At 45.4% G+C, this 23,215-nt stretch overlaps 1 protein-coding gene and 1 pseudogene across 2 annotated transcripts in view; one reads left to right on the top strand and one right to left on the bottom strand.

Moving 5' to 3' along the window:
- The window catches only part of ddr2l (discoidin domain receptor family, member 2, like), a 58,881-nt gene that overhangs the window by 918 nt on the left and 34,748 nt on the right, over window positions 1-23,215 (top strand). For both annotated transcript variants that reach the window (XM_036979333.2, XM_036979334.2), the window contains exon 2: window positions 22,095-22,199. In XM_036979333.2, the coding sequence (XP_036835228.2) occupies window positions 22,142-22,199 (58 nt within the window). In that variant the 5' untranslated portion in view covers window positions 22,095-22,141. The remainder of the gene's footprint in view (window positions 1-22,094; window positions 22,200-23,215) is intronic.
- LOC149982764 (uncharacterized) lies at window positions 5,120-10,595 on the bottom strand (annotated as a pseudogene).

Below are 23,215 nucleotides of genomic sequence, written 5' to 3'. Positions count from 1 at the left end.
ATTATGCAAGGAATACATTGGGAACACATTTCCAAAATTAAAATCTCTTGGAGCTGATTTGCTGGTGTTTTTACAGTGTTTAATGTCAACAACAAAAACACTTGGGGGGGCAAACAAAAATCACCCGTGGGCCAGTTGGTGTACCCTGCTGTAGTTTTATCTGACGTTTGCTTATCCAAATGCAGTTAACTTGTTTAAGTAGGCTGTTTCTTTTGGTTATTTTTTTAATTTCACAGACTGCTTCTGAAGAGTAGACTGGTATGTAATTACGGGACCGCAGAGATAAGGCCACTGACAATAAAATAGTTGAAATCATACAAGTCATTCTCTTCTAACCGCGGCGCGTGCGTTATGCTTGGTTATAGCCAACATGTCTCCAAATTGAGGGCCTTGAGATTGCCAAACAAATCATTTTTTTGCCTAGTGGGACTGTCTAACTTGTTTTAGTTTTTTTTTTTGCGCAAAATGATCTGGCTTATATTGGGGGCCTTGAGGGGAAAACATGGGTCAATATGTTTTTCCTCATTTAGTTGCGTTACAACCTGCATTTAAAATTGATTAAATGGAGATAGTTTGTCACTGGACTAGATACAACAACCCATAATGTCAAAGTGGAGTTATGTTTTTAGAAATTTGTACAAATGAATTAAAAATGAAAAGCTGAAATGTCTTGAGTCAATAAGTATGGCAAGTCTAAATAAGATCAGGAGATTGCAAAACAACATAATAAGTTGCATGGATTCACTCTGTGTGCAGTAATAGTGTTTAACATGATTTTTGAATGCCTACCTCATCGCTGTATCTCTGTACAATTATCTGAATTTCAAACACAGATTCAACCACAAACACCAGGGAGGTTTTGTAATGCCCGCAGAGAAGGGCACCTATTGGTAGATGAGTAGAAAGTATGTACATACAGTTGAAGTTGGAAGTTTACATACACTTACTTAGGTTGGAGTCATTAAAACTAGTTTTTCAACCACTCCACAAATTTCTTGTTAATAAACTATAGTTTTGGCAAGTCGGTTAGGACATCTACTTTGTGCATGACACAAGTAATTTTTCCAACAATTATTTACAGACAGATTATTTCACTTATAATTCACTGTATCACAATTCCAGTGAGTCAGAAGTTTACATACACTAAGTTGACTGTGCCTTTAAACAGCTTGGAAAATTCCAGAAAATGATGTAATGGCTTTAGAAGCTTCTGATAGGCTAATTGACATAATTTGAGTCAATTGGAGGTGTACCTGTGGATGTATTTCAAGGCCTACCTTCAAACTCAGTGCATCTTTGCTTGACGTCATGGGAAAATCAAAAGAAATCAGCCAAGACCTCAGACATTTTTTTTAGACCTCAACAAGTCTGGTTCATCCTTGGGAGCAATTTCCAAATGCCTGAAGGTACCACGTTCATCAGTACAAACAATAGTACGCAAGTATAAACTCCATGGGGCCACGCAGCCGTCATAACGCTCAGGAAGGAGACGCGTTCTGTCTCCTAGAGATGAACATACTTTGGTGTGAAAAAAGTGAAAATCAATCCCAGAACAACAGCAAAGGACTTTGTGAAGACGCTGGAGGAAACAGGTACAAAAGTATCTACAGTATATCCACAGTGAAATGAGATCTATATCGTCATAACCTGAAAGGCTGCTCAGCAAGGAAGAAGCCACTGCTCCAAAACCGCCATAAAAAAGCCAGACTACAATTTGCAACTGCACATGGGGACAAAGATTGTACTTTTTGGAGAAATGTCCTCTCATCTGATGAAACAAAATTAGAACTGTTTGTCCAAAATGACCATCGTTATGTTTGGAGGAGAAAGGGGGAGGCTTGCAAGCCGAAGAACACCATCCCAACCGTGAAGCACCGGGGTGGCAGCATCATTTTGTGGGGGTGCTTTGCTGCAGGAGGGACTGGTGCACTTCACAAAATAGATGACATCATGAGGTAGGAAAATTATGTGGATATATTGAAGCAACATCTCAAGACATCAGTCAGGAATTTAAAGCTTGGTCGCAAATGGGTCTTCCAAATGGACAATGACACCAAGCATAGTTCCAACGTTGTGGCAAAATGGCTGAAGGACAACAAAGTCAAGGTGTTGGAGTGGCCATCACAAAGCCCTGACATCAATCCTATAGAAAATCTGTGGGCAGAACTGAAAAAGCGTGTGCGAGCAAGGAGGCCTATAAACCTGACTCAGTTACACCAGCTGTGTCAGGAGGAATGGGCCAAAATTCACCCAACTTATTGTGGGAAGCTTTTGGAAGTCTACCCAAAACGTTTGACCCAAGTTAAAGAAATGAAAGGCAATGCTACCAAATACTAATTGAGTGTATGTAAACTTCCGACCAACTGGGAATGTGATGAAAGAAATAAAAGCTGAAATAAATAATTCTCTCTGCTATTATTCTGACATTTCACATTCTTAAAATAAAGTTGTGATCCTAACTGACCTAAGACAGGGAATTTTTACTCTGATTAAATGTCAGGAATTGTGAAAAACTGAGTTTAAATGTACGGTATTTGGCTAAGGTGTATGTAAACTTCAGACTTCAACTGTATTCAGTACCAGTCAAAGTTTGGACACACCTACTCATTAAAGGTTTTTTCTTTATTGTTACTATTTTCTACATTCATAGAATAATAGTGAAGACATCAAAACTATTAAATAACACATATGGAATCATGTAGTAACCAAAAAAGTGTTAAACAAATCTAAATATATTTTAGATTTTAGATTCTTCAAAGTAGCCACCCTTTGCCTTTATGACAGCTTTGCACGCTCTTGGATTTCTCTCAATGCCAAGAGGGAGACTTGCACTACAGGTGCTGGCACAAGCGCAGACGAAACACACCGCTGGGATGCCGATTAAGATATTTACATGTCCTAATTAGAAAGATTGCTCAGAATACCATTGCATTTTAATCGGCACATATGCTTACTTTGATTTTCACCGTACACCGGTTAAGATAAGCAGACTAATGTGTTTATGTGACTAATGCATAATCGGCCTTATTCAGTTTAATATTGAATAATTTGTGTGCATGTAAACATACTCATTGTTGTTAGGGGGTATTATAAAAGTCAAGGATGGCATTCTGTCTTGTTGGAATGTTAACAAGGGGTTGTATTCCATCCATTCCCATTAAGTCCAGACACATGAACATTGTTTAAATCACCCATGATAATAATCCTAGCATTAACCTATTTTGCTCTGATAGTATCAAGGCTGTCCATTGGATGTTGGATATGTTGATATTCCGAATTGGATTGAGGGAGGGAATAATTGATATAATCGATCCAACTTGGTCTTGGTAATCGTTTAGATGTAAGCAATCGTTTAGATGTAAGCCAAACACTGCAATTCAGGTGGTACCTCTATAAATGGGAGGTTGTGTGTATTTCAGCTGGTACCTCTATGAATGGGAGGTTGTGTGTATTTCAGCTGGTACCTCTATGAATGGGAGGTTGTGTGTATTTCAGCTGGTACCTCTATGAATGGGAGGTTGTGTGTATTTCAGCTGGTACCTCTATGAATGGGAGGTTGTGTGTATTTCAGCTGGTACCTCTATGAATGGGAGGTTGTGTGTATTTCAGCTGGTACTTCTATGAATGGGAGGTTGTGTGTATTTCTGCTGGTACCTCTATGAATGGGAGGTTGTGTGTATTTCAGCTGGTACCTCTATGAATGGGAGGTTGTGTGTATTTCAGCTGGTACCTCTATGAATGGGAGGTTGTGTGTATTTCAGCTGGTACCTCTATGAATGGGAGGTTGTGTGTATTTCAGCTGGTACCTCTATGAATGGGAGGTTGTGTGTATTTCAGCTGGTACCTCTATGAATGGGAGGTTGTGTGTATTTCAGCTGGTACCTCTATGAATGGGAGGTTGTGTGTATTTCAGCTGGTGCCTCTATGAATGGGAGGTTGTGTGTATTTCAGCTGGTACCTCTATGAATGGGAGGTTGTGTGTATTTCAGCTGGTACCTCTATGAATGGGAGGTTGTGTGCAGACATATCCTCTCTTTTATAAAGTGTCACACCCCTTACCCTTTGACCGTGTCTTGGTTTAGGTGTTGAAACCATTCATTTCTCAGAGTTCAGGTTTGTACATCTGGATCAAACCATGTCTCTTACACAGCAGCAATTTCACCTCTCTCTGACAGCAGGATTGACAGACCAGTGACTGTGCATTGCACACTATGACCCTAGGAGAACTATTCATTTATTTCCTGTCCAACTTTGGTGAGCGAGTTTGTTTCCTCCTGGCGTTGTGGGAAATAGGGTTTAACTAGCACCACCCTCTCCGTCTGGTTTTTCTGATGTATTCTGTGTTGAATCAAGTGGTTTTTTTTGCAGGCTCTTTACTCAGGGTTGTTATGATCTACTGGAGACTTTGTAGGAATCCTATTGGATACTGGATTAGAATCTTAAACATGAAATTAATCAGACTGATTTATCCTCGTAATGCCACCCGGCCACCCTACAGTGTGCAGGATTCATTGACTTGTACAATTTGTAACACTTCTCTCATGTCTGAATGCTTGAAAAATGTTTCACAAAGTAACAATATGATGTCATTTCACGTACAAGTTTATGCTTTAGGAAATGCACTTCAACTACAGAGACAGATCAAAACAAATCATATTTTTATTGGTCACATACACGTGATTAGCAGATGTTATTGCGGGTGTAGGGTAATGCTTGTACCTCTAGCTCCGACAGTGCAGTAATATGTATATGATGGCTTGAGATAGAAGCTGTTTTTCAGTCTCTCGGTCCCATCTTTGATGTACCTGTACTGACCTCGCCTTCTGGATGATAGTGGGATGGACAGGCAGTGGCTCGAGTGGTTGATGTCCTTGATGATTTTTGGCCTTCCTATGTCATCGGGTGCTGTAGGTGTCCTGGAGGGCAGGTAGTTTGCCCCCGGTGATGCATTTGGCAGACTGCAGTTGCTGTACCAGGTGGTGATACAGCCCAACAGGATGCTTTCAATTGTGCATCTGTAAAAGTTTGTGAGGGTTTTAAGTAACAAGCCAAATGTCTTTAGCCTCCTGAGGTTGAAGAGGCTCTGTTGATGGAAAGGGTCCCATGTACCCCACTTCAATCAAGCGGGGTCTTCAGACAGCCACTTGGCGACAGTCACCCCCAAGACAAATCCAGCTATGGCCTCCTCCTTGTCAGGCCTCTCAAACTGGGCAGACAGGGGTCCTGGGATAGACAGCTCAGGTCTCTCACACTGGGCAGACAGGGGTCCTGGGATGGACAGCTCAGGTCTCTCTCACTGGGCAGACAGGGGTCCTGGGATGGACAGCTCAGGTCTCTCACACTGGGCAGACAGGGGTCCTGGGATGGACAGCTCAGGCCTCTCACACTGGGCAGACAGGGGTCCTGGGATGGACAGCTCAGGCCTCTCACACTGGGCAGACAGGGGTCCTGGGATGGACAGCACAGGCCTCTCACACTGGGCAGACAGGGGTCCTGGGATGGACAGCACAGGCCTCTCACACTGGGCAGACAGGGGTCCTGGGATGGACAGCTCAGGCCTCTCACACTGGGCAGACAGGGGTCTTGGGATGGACAGCTCAGGCCTCTCACACTGGGCAGACAGGGGTCATGGGATGGACAGCTCAGGCCTCTCACACTGGGCAGACAGGGGTCCTGGGATGGACAGCTCAGGTCTCTCTCACTGGGAAGACAGGGGTCCTGGGATGGACAGCTCAGGTTTCTCTCACTGGGCAGACAGGGGACCTGGGATGGACAGCTTCCCCACATACAGTGCTGGATCATGGCCCTGGGCAACTCGTTAAAGAGGAGATCCAGGAGCCTGTCTGCGTTGCCTTGAGAACCAGCCTTGCCTAGTACCTCGGCCCGATGAGACGCACCGGAGACCAGAACGCTTATTTTGTATCACAGCATTCCTGCTGTGGCGGTTGCCTGGAAGTAGATGCAGCATCTCAGACTTAATGTCAGGGTCTTAGGGATTTTTTTAAATGTATAATTGTTTAACCGTTATTTAACTAGGCAAGTCAGTTAAGAACAAATTCTTATTTTACAATGACGGCGTAGCCCAGCCAAACCCTCCCCTAACCCGGACGATGCTGGGCCAATTGTGCGCCGCCCTATGGTACTCCCGATCACAGCCGGTTGTGATTCAGACCGGGATCACACCAGGGTCTGTAGTGTCGCCTCTAGCACTGAGATGCAGTGCCTTAGACCGCTGTGCCACTCAGGATGGAAGAACTAAAATCATATAGACTCTCAGGTGTGGTTTTGAACAGTATATGCTACAATATACCTTTTGCAGGTCAAAGCAGCCACAGTTGCATTATTTAACGTTAGCCCCCTGAAACCCCCAAAGTGTTGACTACTGTGTCAGACTCATCAAACTCTGATACTTCCATTATGGTCAGCGCTTGCAAGCTCCACTGTCAATGATGGTACAGCATCCGCCTTCAGGATTAGCTACCCGGCAAGACCCATTGAATGTTCTCCCCAATTGATGAAGTAGATTAGTTCGAAATGGGCAAGGCACACGCCGTGTGACATGATTGTAATTTTGCAGTCTGTCCAGATAAAATGAAAAGCCGCCACTGCTGTCCGATGTCTTCATTCTTCTGAAAAAAAAAAGTTGAATGTTAAATGTACCCCACGGCATCCATTCACAACACATGCTGGTAAGTAGCTTTCTAGCGAACAGTCTCACCACAGATGAACGGTTACCAGAATCTTTGGTCGTACGTTCTGCTTGAGCTAGTAGCTAGCTTACAGTTGGTAAACAAAGCCAAAGGAAGGTGTAATCTTTGGTCGTACGTTCTGTTTGAGCTAGTAGCTAGCTTACAGTTGGTAAACAAAGCCAAAGGAAGGTGTAATCTTTGGTCGTACGTTCTGTTTGAGCTAGTAGCTAGCTTACAGTTGGTAAACAAAGCCAAAGGAAGGTGTAATCTTTGGTCGTACGTTCTGCTTGAGCTAGTAGCTAGCTTACAGTTGGTTAACAAAGCCAAAGGAAGGTGTAATCTTTGGTCGTACGTTCTGTTTGAGCTAGTAGCTAGCTTACAGTTGGTAAACAAAGCCAAAGGAAGGTGTAATCTTTGGTTGTACGTTCTGTTAGAGCTAGTAGCTAGTTTACAGTTGGTAAACAAAGCCAAAGGAAGGTGTAATCTTTGGTCGTACGTTCTGTTTGAGCTAGTAGCTAGCTTACAGTTGGGAAACAAAGCCAAAGGAAGGTGTAATCTTTGGTCGTGCGTTCTGTTTGAGCTAGTAGCTAGCTTACAGTTGGTAAACAAAGCCAAAGGATGCGCACGTGATGACGGTTTTAAAGCGATACATATTTAAATGACTAAATATGACGAGACGCTACTATTGGTGTATTACATTTCCGGCTTTATGTGATGTTGCAAAACCTATCTGGTCTGATATTGGCACAGTGGTCTGATATTGGCACACAGCAGTCTGATATTGGCACGCCGTGGTCTGATATTGGCACAGTGGTCTGATATTGGCACACAGCGGTCTGATATTGGCATGCAGCAGGTCTGATATTGGCACGCAGCAGGTCTGATATTGGCACAGTGGTCAGATATTGGCACAGTGGTCTGATATTGGCACAGTGGTCTGATATTGGCACAGTGGTCTGATATTGGCACAGTGGTCTGATATTGGCACACAGCGGTCTGATATTGGCATGCTGCAGGTCTGATATTGGCACACAGTGGTCTGATATTGGCACAGTGGTCTGATATTGGCACAGTGGTCTGATATTGGCACAGCGGTCTGATATTGGCACAGCGGTCTGATATTGGCACACAGCAGTCTGATATTGGCACAGCGGTCAGAACTCTGTGCCAATATTCACCTGGTTAATATTGCCTGCTAACCTGGATTTATTTTACCTAAATATGCAGGTTTAAAAATATATACTTCTGTGTATTGATTGAAAGGCATTGATGTTCATGGTTAGATACACATTGGAGCAACGATACGCACCGCATCGATTATATGCAACGCAGGACACGCTAGATAAACTAGTAATATCATCAACCATGTGTAGTTAACTGGTAATTATGATTGATTGATTGATTGATTGTTTTTTTGTAAGATAAGTTTAATGCTAGCTAGCAACTTACCTTGGCTTACTGCATTCGCGTAACAGGCAGTCTCCTCGTGGAGTGCAATGTAATCAGGTGGTTAGAGCGTTGGACTAGTTAACTGTACGGTTGCAAGATTGAATCCTCCGAGCTGACAAGGTAAAAATCTGTCATTCTGCCCCTGAACAAGGCAGTTAACCCACCGTTCCTAGGCCGTCATTGAAAATAAGAATGTGTTCTTAACTGACTTGCCTAGTTAAATAAAGATTAATAAAGGTGTAAAAAAATATTTTAAAAAATCGGCGAAATCAGTGTCCAAAAATACAGATTTCCGATTTTTATGAAAACTTGAAATCGGCCCTAATTAATCGGCCATTCCGATTACTGTATTTACAGTTGAAGTTGGAAGTTTACATACATTGTAGCCAAATATATTAAAACTCAGTTTTTCACTATTCCTGACATTTAATCCTAGTAAAACCTCCCTGTCTTAGGTCAGTTAGGATCACCACTTTATTTTAAGAATGTGAAATGTCTGAATAATAGTACAGAGAATGATTTTATTTCTTTCATCACATTCCCAGTGGGTCAGAAGTTCACATATACTCAATTAGTATTTGGTAGCATTGCCTTTAAATTGTTTAACTTGGGTTAAACGTTTCGGGTAGCCTTCCACAAGCTTCCCACATAAGTTGGTTGAATTTTGGCCCATTCCTCTTGACAGATCTGGTGTAACTGAGTCAGGTTTGTAGGCCTCCTTGCTCACAGTCTTTTTCAGTTCTGCCCACAGATTTTCTATAGGATTGAGGTCAGGGCTTTGTGATGGCCACTCCAATACCTTGACCTTGTTGTCCTTAAGCCATTTTGACACAACTTTGGAAGTATGCTTGGGGTCATTTTCCATTTGGAAGACCCATTTGCGACCAAGCTTTAACTGACTGATGTCTTGAGATGTTGCTTCAATATATCCACATCATTTTCCATCCACATAATTTTCCTACCTCATAATGCCATCTATTTTGTGAAGTGCACCAGTCCTTCCCGCAACAAAGCACCCCCACAACATGATGCTGCCACCCCCGTTCTTCATGGTTGGGATGGTGGTCTTCGGCTTGCAAGCCTCCCCCTTTTTCCTACAAACATAACAATGGTCATTATCGCCAAACAGTTGTATTTTTTTTTTCCAAACAGTACTATCTTTGTCCCCATGTGCAGTTGCAAACCGTAGTCTGGCTTTTTTATGGGGGTTTTGGAGCAGTGGCTTCTTCCTTGCTGAGCAGCCTTTCAGGTTATGTCGATATAGGACTCATTTCACTGTGGATATAGATACTTTTGTACCTGTTTCCTCCAGCATCTTCACAAGGTCCATTGCTGTTGTTCTGGGATTGATTTGCAGTTTTCGCACCAAAGTACGTTCATCTCTAGGAGACAGAAGGCGTCTCCTTCCTGAGCGGTATGACGGCTGCGTGGTCCCATGGTGTTTATAGTTGCGTACTGTTGTTTGTACAGATGAACGTGGTACCGTCAGGCCTTTGGAAATTGCTCCCAAGGATGAACCAGACTTGTGGAGGTCCACCATTTTTTTTCAGAGGTCTTGGCTGATTTCATTTGACTTTCCCGTGATATTAAGCAAAGAGGCACTGAGATTGATGGTAGGCCTTGAAATACATCCACAGCTACACCTCCAATTGACTCAAATTATGTCAATTAGCCTATCAGCAGCTTCTAAAGTCATGACATAATTTTCTGGAATTTTCCAAGCTGTTTAAAGGGACAGTCAACTTAGTGTATGTAAACTTCTGACCCACTGGGATTGTGATACAGTGAATTATAAGTTAAATAATATGTCTGTAAACAATTGTTGGAAAAATTACCTGTGTCATGCACAAAGTAGATGTCCTAACCGACTTGCCAAAACTATAGTTTATTAACAAGAAATTTGTGGAGTGGTTGAAAAACTAGTTTCAATGACTCCAACCTAAGTGTATGTAAACTTCATGAATATCATGAATAAGTCCAAAAATGGATGTAGCATCAACAAATTGTCCCATGAAGTCTATCAGAAGTTTGAGCCCTATGTGTCTATTAGGCCTATGGATTTTTTTTAAAATCAGGATGAATTAGATTGAGCAATAAAATTACCACTTTTATTCCATAGGTGTCACGTTCTGACCTTTATTTCCTTTGTTTTGTCCTTATTTAGTATGGTCAGGGCTTGAGTTGGGGTCGGCAGTCTGTGTTTGTGTTTTTATGTTTTTTCTATTTCTATGTTTTCCTGGTATGGTTCTCAATCAGAGGCTGCTGTTTATCTTGTCCCTGACTGAGAACCATATTTAGGTAGCCTGGGTTTCACTGTTTGTTTGTGTGTGTGTGTGTGTGTCGCCACACGGTACTGTTTCGGTTTGGTTAGTTCACATATTCGTTTATTGTTTTTGTATTTCATAGTGTTCAGTGCTTTTCTTATTAAAATCGTCATGACCACTTACCATGCCGCATCTTGGTCCGATCCTTACTCCTCTTCGGACGAAGAGGAGGAAATCTGCCGTTACAATAGGCTGGGATCCACACTGTGCAGCTGTTGTTCCATAGGCTGGGATCCGCACTGTGCAGCTGTTGTTCCATAGGCTGGGATCCGCACTGTGCAGCTGTTGTTCCATAGGCTGGGATCTGCACTGTGCAGCTGTTGTTCCATAGGCTGGGATCCACACTGTGCAGCTGTTGTTCCATAGGCTGGGATCCGCACTGTGCAGCTGTTGTTCCATAGGCTGGGATCCACACTGTGCAGCTGTTGTTCCATAGGCTGGGATCCGCACTGTGCAGCTGTTGTTCCATAGGCTGGGATCCGCGCTCTGCAGCTGTTGTTCCATAGGCTGGGATCCGCGCTCTGCAGCTGTTGTTCCATAGGCTGGGATCCGCGCTCTGCAGCTGTTGTTCCATAGGCTGGGATCCGCACTGTGCAGCTGTTGTTCCATAGGCTGGGATCCGCACTGTGCAGCTGTTGTTCCATAGGCTGGGATCCGCGCTCTGCAGCTGTTGTTCCATAGGCTGGGATCCACACTGTGCAGCTGTTGTTCCATAGGCTGGGATCCGCACTGTGCAGCTGTTGTTCCATAGGCTGGGATCCGCACTGTGCAGCTGTTGTTCCATAGGCTGGGATCCACACTGTGCAGCTGTTGTTCCATAGGCTGGGATCCGCACTGTGCAGCTGTTGTTCCATAGGCTGGGATCCGCACTGTGCAGCTGTTGTTCCATAGGCTGGGATCCGCACTGTGCAGCTGTTGTTCCATAGGCTGGGATCCACACTGTGCAGCTGTTGTTCCATAGGCTGGGATCCACACTGTGCAGCTGTTGTTCCATAGGCTGGGATCCGCACTGTGCAGCTGTTGTTCCATAGGCTGGGATCCACACTGTGCAGCTGTTGTTCCATAGGCTGGGATCCACACTGTGCAGCTGTTGCAAGAGCACATTTTTCACTGGTTGTCTACTGGTTTTTAAACAATGATTGATAGGCAGCTTAAACTCCTTAAATTCAACCGTTATTAGGTTCAAATACAAATTTAGATTTGTGAACAGCTGTCCACAACAACCACAATCCGCAAAGCTCAAATAGCTGTCAATGTGATGGTGTTTCATGGTAACTCTGTGTCAGTGTGATGGTGTTTCATGGTAACTCTGTGTCAATGTGATGGTGTTTCATTTCAGATTTATTATCTACTAAATACATAAAAGTAAAGTCACATCATGTATTTTGTTTTTGACCTACTTGTTTTATGTATTTTGTTTTAAATGTCCTGACAAGTGACCAGAATGTCCTGACATGTGACCAGAATGTCCTGACATGTGACCAGAATGTCCTGACATGTGACCAGAATGTCCTGACATGTGACCAGAATGTCCTGGCATGTGACCAGAATGTCCTGACATGTGACCAGAATGTCCTGACATGTGACCAGAATGTCCTGACATGTGACCAGAATGTCCTGACATGTGACCAGAATGTCCTGACATGTGACCAGAATGTCCTGACATGTGACCAGAATGTCCTGACATGTGACCAGAATGTCCTGACAAGTGACCAGAATGTCCTGACATGTGACCAGAATGTCCTGACATGTGACCAGAATGTCCTGACATGTGACCAGAATGTCCTGACATGTGACCAGAATGTCCTGACATGTGACCAGAATGTCCTGACATGTGACCAGAATGTCCTGACATGTGACCAGAATGTCCTGACATGTGACCAGAATGTCCTGACTTGTGACCAGAATGTCCTGACATGTGACCAGAATGTCCTGGCATGTGACCAGAATGTCCTGACATGTGACCAGAATGTCCTGACATGTGACCAGAATGTCCTGACATGTGACCAGAATGTCCTGACAAGTGACCAGAATGTCCTGACATGTGACCAGAATGTCCTGACAAGTGATCAGAATGTCCTGACATGTGACCAAAATGTCCTGACATGTGACCAGAATGCCCTGACATGTGACCAGAATGTCCTGACAAGTGACCAGAATGTCCTGACATGTGACCAGAATGTTCTGACATGTGACCAGAATGCCCTGACATGTGACCAGAATGTTCTGACATGTGACCAGAATGTCCTGACATGTGACCAGAATGCCCTGACAAGATAGGAAAATAAAACTAAATCTGAAAAGTCAGGACATTTTGCATGTGATAAAAAGTTCAAATGCAATTTAAGGTTTAGGCTTTGGGGTAGGATTAGGAGTTAGGGTTAGGGTAAAGGTTAAGGGTTAGGGTAAGGGTTAGGGTTAAGGTTAGGGTAAGGGTTAGGTTAGGGGTTAGGGTAAAGGTTAAGGGTTAGGGGTTAGGGTAAAGGTAAGGGTTAGGGGTTAAGGTTAGAGTAAAGGTTAAGGGTTATATTAGGGGTTAGGGTAAAAGTAAGGGCTAGGGGTTAAGGTTAGGGTAAAGGTTAAGGGTTAGGTTAAGGGTTAGGGGTTAGGGTAAAAGTAAGGGTTAGGTGTTAAGGTTAGGGTAAGGGTAAAGGTAAGGGTTATGGGTTAAGGTTAGGGTTAGGGGTTAAGGTTAGGGTAAAGGTTGATGGTTAAGGGTAAAGACAAGGGTTAGGGGTTCAGGAAAATAGAATTTTGAATGAGAATCAATTTTCACTCCTGAAAAAGTCCTGAACATTAATGTAAACATGATGTGTGTGTGTGTGTGTCTGTGTGTGTGCATGATGTTGGTCCGTGTCTATATGTGCGTGTGCGTCAACATGTGTATGCATGTGCAGGTTGTGGTTTTGGTTTCTAGCCTGCCCTCCCCAGAACACATAGCCCTTGTACACTGTTTATCATGGGGGTGTTGGTTTCTATCCTACCCCCCACAGAGCACATAGCCGTTGTACGCTGTTTGTCATGGGGGTGTTGGTTTCTAGCCTGCCCTCCCCAGAGCACATAGCCTTTGTTCACTGTTTATCATGGGGGTGTTGGTTTCTAGCCTGCCCTCCCCAGAGCACATAGCCTTTGTTCACTGTTTATCATGGGGGTGTTGGTTTCTAGCCTGTTGGTTTCTATCCTGCCCTCCACAGAGCACATAACTGTTGTACGCTGTTTATCATGGGGGTGTTGGTTTCTAGCCTGCCCTCCCCAGAGCACATAGCCCTTGTACACTGTTTATCATCGTGGTGTAGCATAATTTGAATCCCAGAGCCAACAAAGTGAAAAATCTGTTGCTGTGCCCTTGAGCAAGGCACTTAACCCCAATTGCTCCAGGGGCTGTGACCCCAGTCCCTGCGGGTATCTCAGGGGGAGTTTGGATATGGTGACCCTGATTGTGACCCCAGTCCCTGCGGGTATCTCAGGGGGTGTTTGGATATGGTGACCCTGATTGTGACCCCAGTCCCTGCGGGTATCTCAGGGGGAGTTTGGATATGGTGACCCTGGTTGTGACCCCAGTCCCTGCGGGTATCTCAGGGGGAGTTTGGATATGGTGACCCTGGTTGTGACCCCAGTCCCTGCGGGTATCTCAGGGGGAGTTTGGATATGGTGACCCTGATTGTGACCCCAGTCCCTGCGGGTATCTCAGGGGGTGTTTGGATATGGTGACCCTGATTGTGACCCCAGTCCCTGCGGGTATCTCAGGGGGAGTTTGGATATGGTGACCCTGGTTGTGACCCCAGTCCCTGCGGGTATCTCAGGGGGAGTTTGGATATGGTGACCCTGGTTGTGACCCCAGTCCCTGCGGGTATCTCAGGGGGAGTTTGGATATGGTGACCCTGGCTGTGACCCCAGTCCCTGCGGGTATCTCAGGGGGAGTTTGGATATGGTGACCCTGGCTGTGACCCCAGTCCCTGCGGGTATCTCAGGGGGAGTTTGGATATGGTGACCCTGGTTGTGACCCCAGTCCCTGCGGGTATGTCAGGGGGAGTTTGGATATGGCGACCCTGGCTGTGACCCCAGTCCCTGCGGGTATCTCAGGGGGAGTTTGGATATGGTGACCCTGGCTGTGACCCCAGTCCCTGCGGGTATCTCAGGGGGAGTTTGGATATGGTGACCCTGGCTGTGACCCCAGTGCCTGCGGGTATCTCAGGGGGAGTTTGGATATGGTGACCCTGGCTGTGACCCCAGTCCCTGCGGGTATCTCAGGGGGAGTTTGGATATGGTGACCTTGGCTGTGACCCCAGTCCCTGCGGGTATCTCAGGGGGAGTTTGGATATGGTGACCCTGGCTGTGACCCCAGTCCCTGCGGGTATCTCAGGGGGAGTTTGGATATGGTGACCCTGGCTGTGACTCCAGTCCCTGCGGGTATCTTAGGGGGAGTTTGGATATGGTGACCCTGGCTGTGACCCCAGTCCCTGCGGGTATCTCAGGGGGAGTTTGGATATGGTGACCTTGGCTGTGACCCCAGTCCCTGCGGGTATCTCAGGGGGAGTTTGGATATGGTGACCCTGGTTGTGACCCCAGTCCCTGCGGGTATCTCAGGGGGAGTTTGGATATGGTGACCCTGGTTGTGACCCCAGTCCCTGCGGGTATCTCAGGGGGAGTTTGGATATGGTGACCCTGGCTGTGACCCCAGTCCCTGCGGGTATCTCAGGGGGAGTTTGGATATGGTGACCCTGGTTGTGACCCCAGTCCCTGCGGGTATCTCAGGGGGAGTTTAGATATGGAAGACACACATTGCCATTACACACTCATACAACAAACATCTACAAGTGTGTATCAGGACAAATATAAGCACTAATTAATGTTGGGCCAACATTTGGAAAAGTGTTCTAATATTAGACAGTCGGTGTTACATAGCATTGTTTAAATATTTCCCACGTCACGTCAATGGGGTTCTAACATGGCTGCCGTAGAATGTTGACGTGTCATGTGAATGCATCATAATGCAGAAACGTCACTGAGCCAACTCTTCAGACATATGACTCTGGAGTAGACACTGTTCTGTTCTGTGCTTTGTTCTCAGTCAACTCCAGTTTCATTCACCTCTGGGAAAAAAAGAGGACATGCTCGGTCCTGTATGGGAGAATGTGATCTCTGGATTGCGTCGTATGTTTGGAATTTGGGGGGGGGTTTATGACTGTTTGCTGTGCTGATGTAGGGTTAGGGAAGATGAGATGGGAGGCTTGGAAAGGGAGGGGTTGCTGTCTGGCTGTGAAACCTGCTCACACTCTCTCACTCTCTCTCTCTCTGGTGCTCTGCAGCAAGGTCCAGGGTCTGTAACCCTGCTGCTCAGCTCGGCTCCGGGCCTGGTCACGTGAGACCCTTAGAAAGATGAGCAAGGACAGAGGAATCTCTTTGTTGAACAGGCCTCAGCTTGATTCAAGGATTAGATAAACCAGCTGTAACTATCTGCCTCACCCAATCCCCCTCCTCCTTTTCTCTCTATCTCTCTCTCTTTCTTTCCATACATTTCCTGACTTTCCATCCCTCCCCTCACTGTTCATCTGTTTATCTGTTCCACCCCCCCCCTCTCTCTCTCTCTCTGTCTCTCACTCTCTCTCTCTTTCACTCTCTCTTTATCTCTCGCTCTCTGTCTCTCTCTCTCTCTTTCTTTCTCTCTCTCTCTCTCTGCTAGTCTTTCTCAACAATATGAGTTAGACTGCCCTCAGTGCAGCTGAGGTTTTCCCAGCGTAATGTTGAAAGAGAGCGAGACAGAGCGAGAGAGAGAGACCATCTTTACACTTTCAAAGCATGGTGACATGGCAGGATGCAAGGATCCCGAACAAAGTGAAAAAAGCAGAAGTTGCTATGTGCTGCAAAGACATGAAGGGGGTGGGAGGGGTCTGAATTAATTTAAAGACATGAAGGGGGTGGGAGGGGTCTGAATTAATTTAAAGACATGAAGGGGGTGGGAGGGGTCTGAATTCATTTAAAGACATGAAGGGGGTGGGAGGGGTCTGAATTCATTTAAAGACATGAAGGGGGTGGGAGGGGTCTGAATTCATTTAAAGACATGAAGGGGGTGGGAGGGGTCTGAATTCATTTAAAGACATGAAGGGGGTGGGAGGGGTCTGAATTCATTTAAAGACATGAAGGGGGTGGGAGGGGTCTGAATTCATTTAAAGACATGAAGGGGGTGGGAGGGGTCTGAATTCATTTAAAGACATGAGGGGGGTGGGAGGGGTCTGAATTCATTTTGGAGCATTGCGTAAGAACTCTGCGTGGGCCTGGGGTTTATGTCCAGGGTTTGTAAACTTGTCAACCCCAAATAACAACATGGATGGATCACACACACACACGCACCATACATTTTATTATCCTTGCAGGGACCTAAAATGGATTTCCATTTCAAATCCCATTTTCCCTAACCCCTAATCCTAACCTTAACCCCTAACCCAAACCCTAACCGTAACCCCTAACCTTAACCCCTAATCCTAAACTTAACCCCTAACCCAAACCCTAACCCCAAACCCTAACCCCTAACCCTAACCTTAACCCCTAATCCTAACCTTAACCCCTAACCCAAACCCTAACCTTAACCCCTAACCCTAACCCCTAACCCTAAACTTAACCCCTAACCCTAACCCCTAACCCTAACCTTAACCCCTAACCCAAACCCTAACCTTAACCCCTAACCCTAACCTTAAAACCAACCCTAACCCTAACCTTAACCCCTAACCCTAACCTTAACCCCTAACCTTAACTCCTAACCCTAACCTTAACCCCTAACCCTAACCTTAACCCCTAACCCTAACCTTAACCCCTAACCCAAACCTTAACCCCTAACCCAAACCTTAACCCCTAACCCAAACCTTAACCCCTAACCCTAACCTTAACCCCTAACCCTAAACTTAACCCCTAACCCTAACCTTAACCCCTAACCCAAATTGTAATCCTAATTGTAACCCTAACCCTAAATTTAGAATAGCCTTTGTCCTCGTGGGGATGTGGGACATTTCCCCGTTATAGAGAATTGTCCTTGTTTTACTATCCTTGTGGGGACTTGTGAGGATTTCCAGTTCCCACAGGGATAGTAATACAAGCATCTAGTCAACAAGTCAACATGTGGGATTGCCATTGCTGAGTGTTTGCAAGTTTTTGATCATTGTTGACTGTGAGCATGTATCACACTATTCACTCCATGAGGGATTTTACCCTGAAACCATTATTTTTCTTTCAATCTAAGTGGGCAATAAAAGAAGGCTTGTGCCAGTGGCTCAGCCCAGAAAACTGTGGTGTTTCCCAGGCACAGTACTCTGGCAAGGCTCCAGGCTCTACTTGGGCCTATATCCAGAGATCCAGACTCCTGGGAACAGTAAGCAACAAGAGCTTTGAAAACAACGAGAGAGAGAGAGAGAGAGAGAGAGAGAGAGAGAGAGAGAGAGAGAAAGAGAGAGAGAGAGAGAGAGAGAGAGAGAGAGAGAGAGAGAGAGAGAGAGAGAGAGAGAGAGAGAGAGAGAGAGACAGAGAGAGAGAGAGAGAGAGAGAGAGAGAGAGAGAGGAAGAAACGTGTGGGGGAAGGGGTCAACACATTGGGAAAGATTTAGAGAAGACAGGGTTAGTAGACGATAGATAGGAGCCAGGGCAGGAAAACTTAACGGGGAAGTTTATACTACTTTTCAACCTCATATTCATCATCTTCAGCGCCACACCAATGTCTAGGTGAAAATGGCGCGTTTCTATTTTCTGAAGTTAAAAAGATAAGAAGAAGAAAGGTCCTATAAAAAGTGCAATCTGATTACATCAGCCAGGGGGGGATGGCATTTCCCTGCTTCCTGTGTGACTGCAGATCTCATGGTCCTATTTTCTTCCTGTTTTTACTTTCGATGACATCATTAAAATGCACCTTTTTTTGTGTGCATCTTTTTTTTCTGCAGATCATAGAAATGCAGATCATAGAAATGCAGATCATAGAAATGCAGATCCTAGTAATGCAGATCATAGAAATGCAGAGCACAGAAATGCACTGTTTTCACATACAGTATGTAGACACTGGTATGGGGCTGAGATGGTGAATATGAGGGAGAGAATGTTTCAATGTTGCATTTCTGAAGAAACATGAGGATGTGCAGTATACAGTAAGTAGGGTTTGAGCGACACTTCAAAAACGTTCTCGGAACTTGACGATGTACGTTATCTTTGTCAATGCGAAGTGACTAGGCTCAGTAGAGGAGGTTGATACAGTACAGTGACTAGGCTCAGTAGAGGAGGTTGATACAGTACAGTGACTAGGCTCAGTAGAGGAGGTGGATACAGTACAGTGACTAGGCTCAGTAGAGGAGGTTGATACAGTAGAGGAGGTTGATACAGTACAGTGACTAGGCTCAGTAGAGGAGGTGGATACAGTACAGTGACTAGGCTCAGTAGAGGAGGTTGATACAGTAGAGGAGGTTGATACAGTACAGTGACTAGGCTCAGTAGAGGAGGTGGATACAGTACAGTGACTAGGCTCAGTAGAGGAGGTTGATACAGTACAGTGACTAGGCTCAGTAGAGGAGGTTGATACAGTAGAGGAGGTTGATACAGTACAGTGACTAGGCTCAGTAGAGGAGGTTGATACAGTACAGTGACTAGGCTCAGTAGAGGAGGTTGATACAGTACAGTGACTAGGCTCAGTAGAGGAGGTGGAGACAGTACAGTGACTAGGCTCAGTAGAGGAGGTTGATACAGTACAGTGACTAGGCTCAGTAGAGGAGGTTGATACAGTACAGTGACTAGGCTCAGTAGAGGAGGTGGATACAGTACAGTGACTAGGCTCAGTAGAGGAGGTGGGTACAGTACAGTGACTAGGCTCAGTAGAGGAGGTTGATACAGTACAGTGACTAGGCTCAGTAGAGGAGGTTGATACAGTACAGTGACTAGGCTCAGTAGAGGAGGTTGATACAGTACAGTGACTAGGCTCAGTAGAGGAGGTTGATACAGTACAGTGACTAGGCTCAGTAGAGGAGGTGGATACAGTACAGTGACTAGGCTCAGTAGAGGAGGTTGATACAGTGGGACAGTGACTAGGCTCAGTAGAGGAGGTTGATACAGTACAGTGACTAGGCTCAGTAGAGGAGGTTGATACAGTAGAGGAGGTTGATACAGTACAGTGACTAGGCTCAGTAGAGGAGGTGGATACAGTGGGACAGTGACTAGGCTCAGTAGAGGAGGTTGATACAGTGGGACAGTGACTAGGCTCAGTAGAGGAGGTTGATACAGTACAGTGACTAGGCTCAGTAGAGGAGGTTGATACAGTAGAGGAGGTTGATACAGTACAGTGACTAGGCTCAGTAGAGGAGGTGGATAAAGTGGGACAGTGACTAGGCTCAGTAAAGGAGGTTGATACAGTGGGACAGTGACTAGGCTCAGTAGAGGAGGTTGATACAGTACAGTGACTAGGCTCAGTAGAGGAGGTTGATACAGTAGAGGAGGTTGATACAGTACAGTGACTAGGCTCAGTAGAGGAGGTGGATACAGTACAGTGACTAGGCTCAGTAGAGGAGGTTGATACAGTACATTGACTAGGCTCAGTAGAGGAGGTTGATACAGTAGAGGAGGTTGATACAGTACAGTGACTAGGCTCAGTAGAGGAGGTTGATACAGTACAGTGACTAGGCTCAGTAGAGGAGGTTGATACAGTACAGTGACTAGGCTCAGTAGAGGAGGTGGAGACAGTACAGTGACTAGGCTCAGTAGAGGAGGTTGATACAGTACAGTGACTAGGCTCAGTAGAGGAGGTGGAGACAGTACAGTGACTAGGCTCAGTAGAGGAGGTGGAGACAGTACAGTGACTAGGCTCAGTAGAGGAGGTTGATACAGTACAGTGACTAGGCTCAGTAGAGGAGGTTGATACAGTACAGTGACTAGGCTCAGTAGGGGAGGTTGATACAGTAGAGGAGGTTGATACAGTACAGTGACTAGGCTCAGTAGAGGAGGTTGATACAGTACAGTGACTAGGCTCAGTAGAGGAGGTTGATACAGTGGGACAGTGACTAGGCTCAGTAGAGGAGGTTGATACAGTGGGACAGTGACTAGGCTCAGTAGAGGAGGTGGATACAGTACAGTGACTAGGCTCAGTAGAGGAGGTTGATACAGTACAGTGACTAGGCTCAGTAGAGGAGGTGGATACAGTACAGTGACTAGGCTCAGTAGAGGAGGTTGATACAGTACAGTGACTAGGCTCAGTAGAGGAGGTTGATACAGTACAGTGACTAGGATCAGTAGAGGAGGTTGATACAGTACAGTGACTAGGCTCAGTAGAGGAGGTGGGTACAGTACAGTGACTAGGCTCAGTAGCAGAGGTTGATACAGTGGGACAGTGAGGTTATTGAATCATTTAGGAACCAAAACGTAAGAAAACAGTGAAACAGTGCGGTACCTAACTGAATTTGTCCAATCGAATCTCTTGTTTTCGTTGGTAAAAAACGTGTTCAGTGATAAAAGGTTTAGCTACGTTGTACACTAACGAATACACCCGAGGAGTTGTCTGTGGTTAGTTGTTGTCGTTGGTGCACTCTGCCTAACAGTAGCTTCATGGGTGAACATCCTCAGTTGACAGTACGTTCAGTGTCTCATTCTCAAGGCCCGAGGCGATTCACACAGTCCTTCAAAGAAACTGTTAGATGATACAAAATATTAATCATGGCCTACCACAGAATGATACGGTGGCATTTACAGCAGTGTACAATCATCAGTGCATAATACTACAATCATCAGTGCATAATAGTTACTTGTATTTCTGGTACTGTATATGAAATAGAATTGAGTAGAATAGAATCAGACTTCATTTGTCTTGTGACAGAAATTCCTATTTTGTTCTGCAAACACATACAAAGAGGAGCCCAGGGTCATGTAGGGGTTAAGTGCCCTGTTCAAGGGCACAATGGTAATATGTAATAATATGGTAGCTATGAACCAACGACCTTCCAGAAATTGTGATGGGTCATTTGACTAAAACACACACTCTCTCTCTCTCTCTCTCTCTCTCTCTCTCTCTCTCTCTCTCTCTCTCTCTCTATCTGCCCCTCTCTCTCTATCTCTCTCTATCTGCCCCCCCCCCCTCTCTCTCTCTCTCTCTCTCTCTCTCTCTCTCTCTCTCTGTCTCTGTCTATCTGTCTCTGTCTCTCTCTGTCCCTCTCTCTCTCTCTCTCTTTCTGTCCCTCTCTCTCCCTCTCTCTCTCTCTCTTTCTGTCTCTCTCTCTCTCTCTCTCTATCTGCCCCTCTCTCTCTATCTCTCTCTATCTGCCCCCCCCTCTCTCTCTCTCTCTCTCTCTCTCTCTCTCTCTCTCTCTCTGTCTCTGTCTATCTGTCTCTGTCTCTCTCTGTCCCTCTCTCTCTCTCTCTCTCTCTTTCTGTCCCTCTCTCTCCCTCTCTCTCTCTCTCTCTCTTTCTGTCCCTCTCTCTCTCTCTCTCTCTCTCTATCTGCCCCTCTCTCTCTATCTCTCTCTATCTGCCCCCCCTCTCTCTCTCTCTCTGTGTCCCTCTCTCTCTCTCTCTCTTCTCTCTCTCTCTATCTGCCCCTCTCTCTCTCTCTCTCTCTATCTGCCCCCCCCCCTCTCTCTCTCTCTCTCTCTCTCTCTCTCTCTCTCTCTCTCTCTCTCAGAGATGTAGCCTCTGTCTATATCTGTCCTCAGACATTTAAGGCCCACCATGCTGCTCTATCTGCTGCTGGTCTTTCAAGCCAATGCCAATGCCCAGATCGACCCAGGTGAGTCAGCTGCTGTTACTCCACACGCTCCCCCATCCCATTGTTGCCAGTCATACCACACACCTGGTGAACATGCACAATTTCTAACCAATCAGGATTTGTCACCTATTAGACCCCGGACTGGTCCCAATTCTCTCTTCTTCCTCCTGAAATGTGCACTTGTTTACTTCCCTTCACTGATTTGAAAGGTGGTGTAAAAAAAAATAGATGTTGGAAATTCCCACGAGCACATGCCACCAATTATCAAATGTTTTTACATCTGTGGGCAGTATTGAACAAGTGGACACTTCAGGAAAAGGAGATATTAATTGGGACGCACCCCATATTTAAGTCTCCCCTCTTTAAAACCCAACTGTAATTTCCTTCCATGGGATTTCAGAGGGCTTATTTTTGTTAACCTAACTAACCGTACCTACGTCAATACCGTCAAACTGTCTGGCCCTTGTCCCTCCACGTACACACGTGTACACACACTGACCATTCAGTCCCTGCAGACTGCACATAGATGCTACATCTCACAGGTCCCTTTTAAAAAGCACTAACTAAGTAAGGCAGTGTAGGCTGAAGGTGCCTCTTGACGTTGATCTTGGGTCAGTAGCGTTTTCCTCACTAATGGTTGAGGTTATGATTGTACATTTTTGTACATTTTTTGTCATATAGCAGACACTCTTCTCTCATATAGCAGACACTCTTCTCTCATATAGCAGACACTCTTCTCTCATATAGCAGACACTCTTCTCTCATATAGCAGACACTCTTCTCTCATATAGCAGACACTCTTCTCTCATATAGCAGACACTCTTCTCTCATATAGCAGACACTCTTCTCTCATATAGCAGACACTCTTCACTCATATAGCAGACACTCTTCTCTCATATAGCAGACACTCTTCTCTCATATAGCAGACACTCTTCTCTCATATAGCAGACACTCTTCTCTCATATAGCAGACACTCTTCTCTCATATAGCAGACACTCTTCTCTCATATAGCAGACACTCTTCTCTCATATAGCAGA

The sequence above is a fragment of the Oncorhynchus mykiss genome, chromosome 6 (assembly GCF_057628025.1).
Source record: "Oncorhynchus mykiss isolate SJ-2025 chromosome 6, ASM5762802v1, whole genome shotgun sequence".
NCBI lineage: Eukaryota > Metazoa > Chordata > Actinopteri > Salmoniformes > Salmonidae > Oncorhynchus > Oncorhynchus mykiss.
Note: the sequence above shows the minus strand (reverse complement) of the source record. Positions and strands in the feature narration are given on the sequence as shown.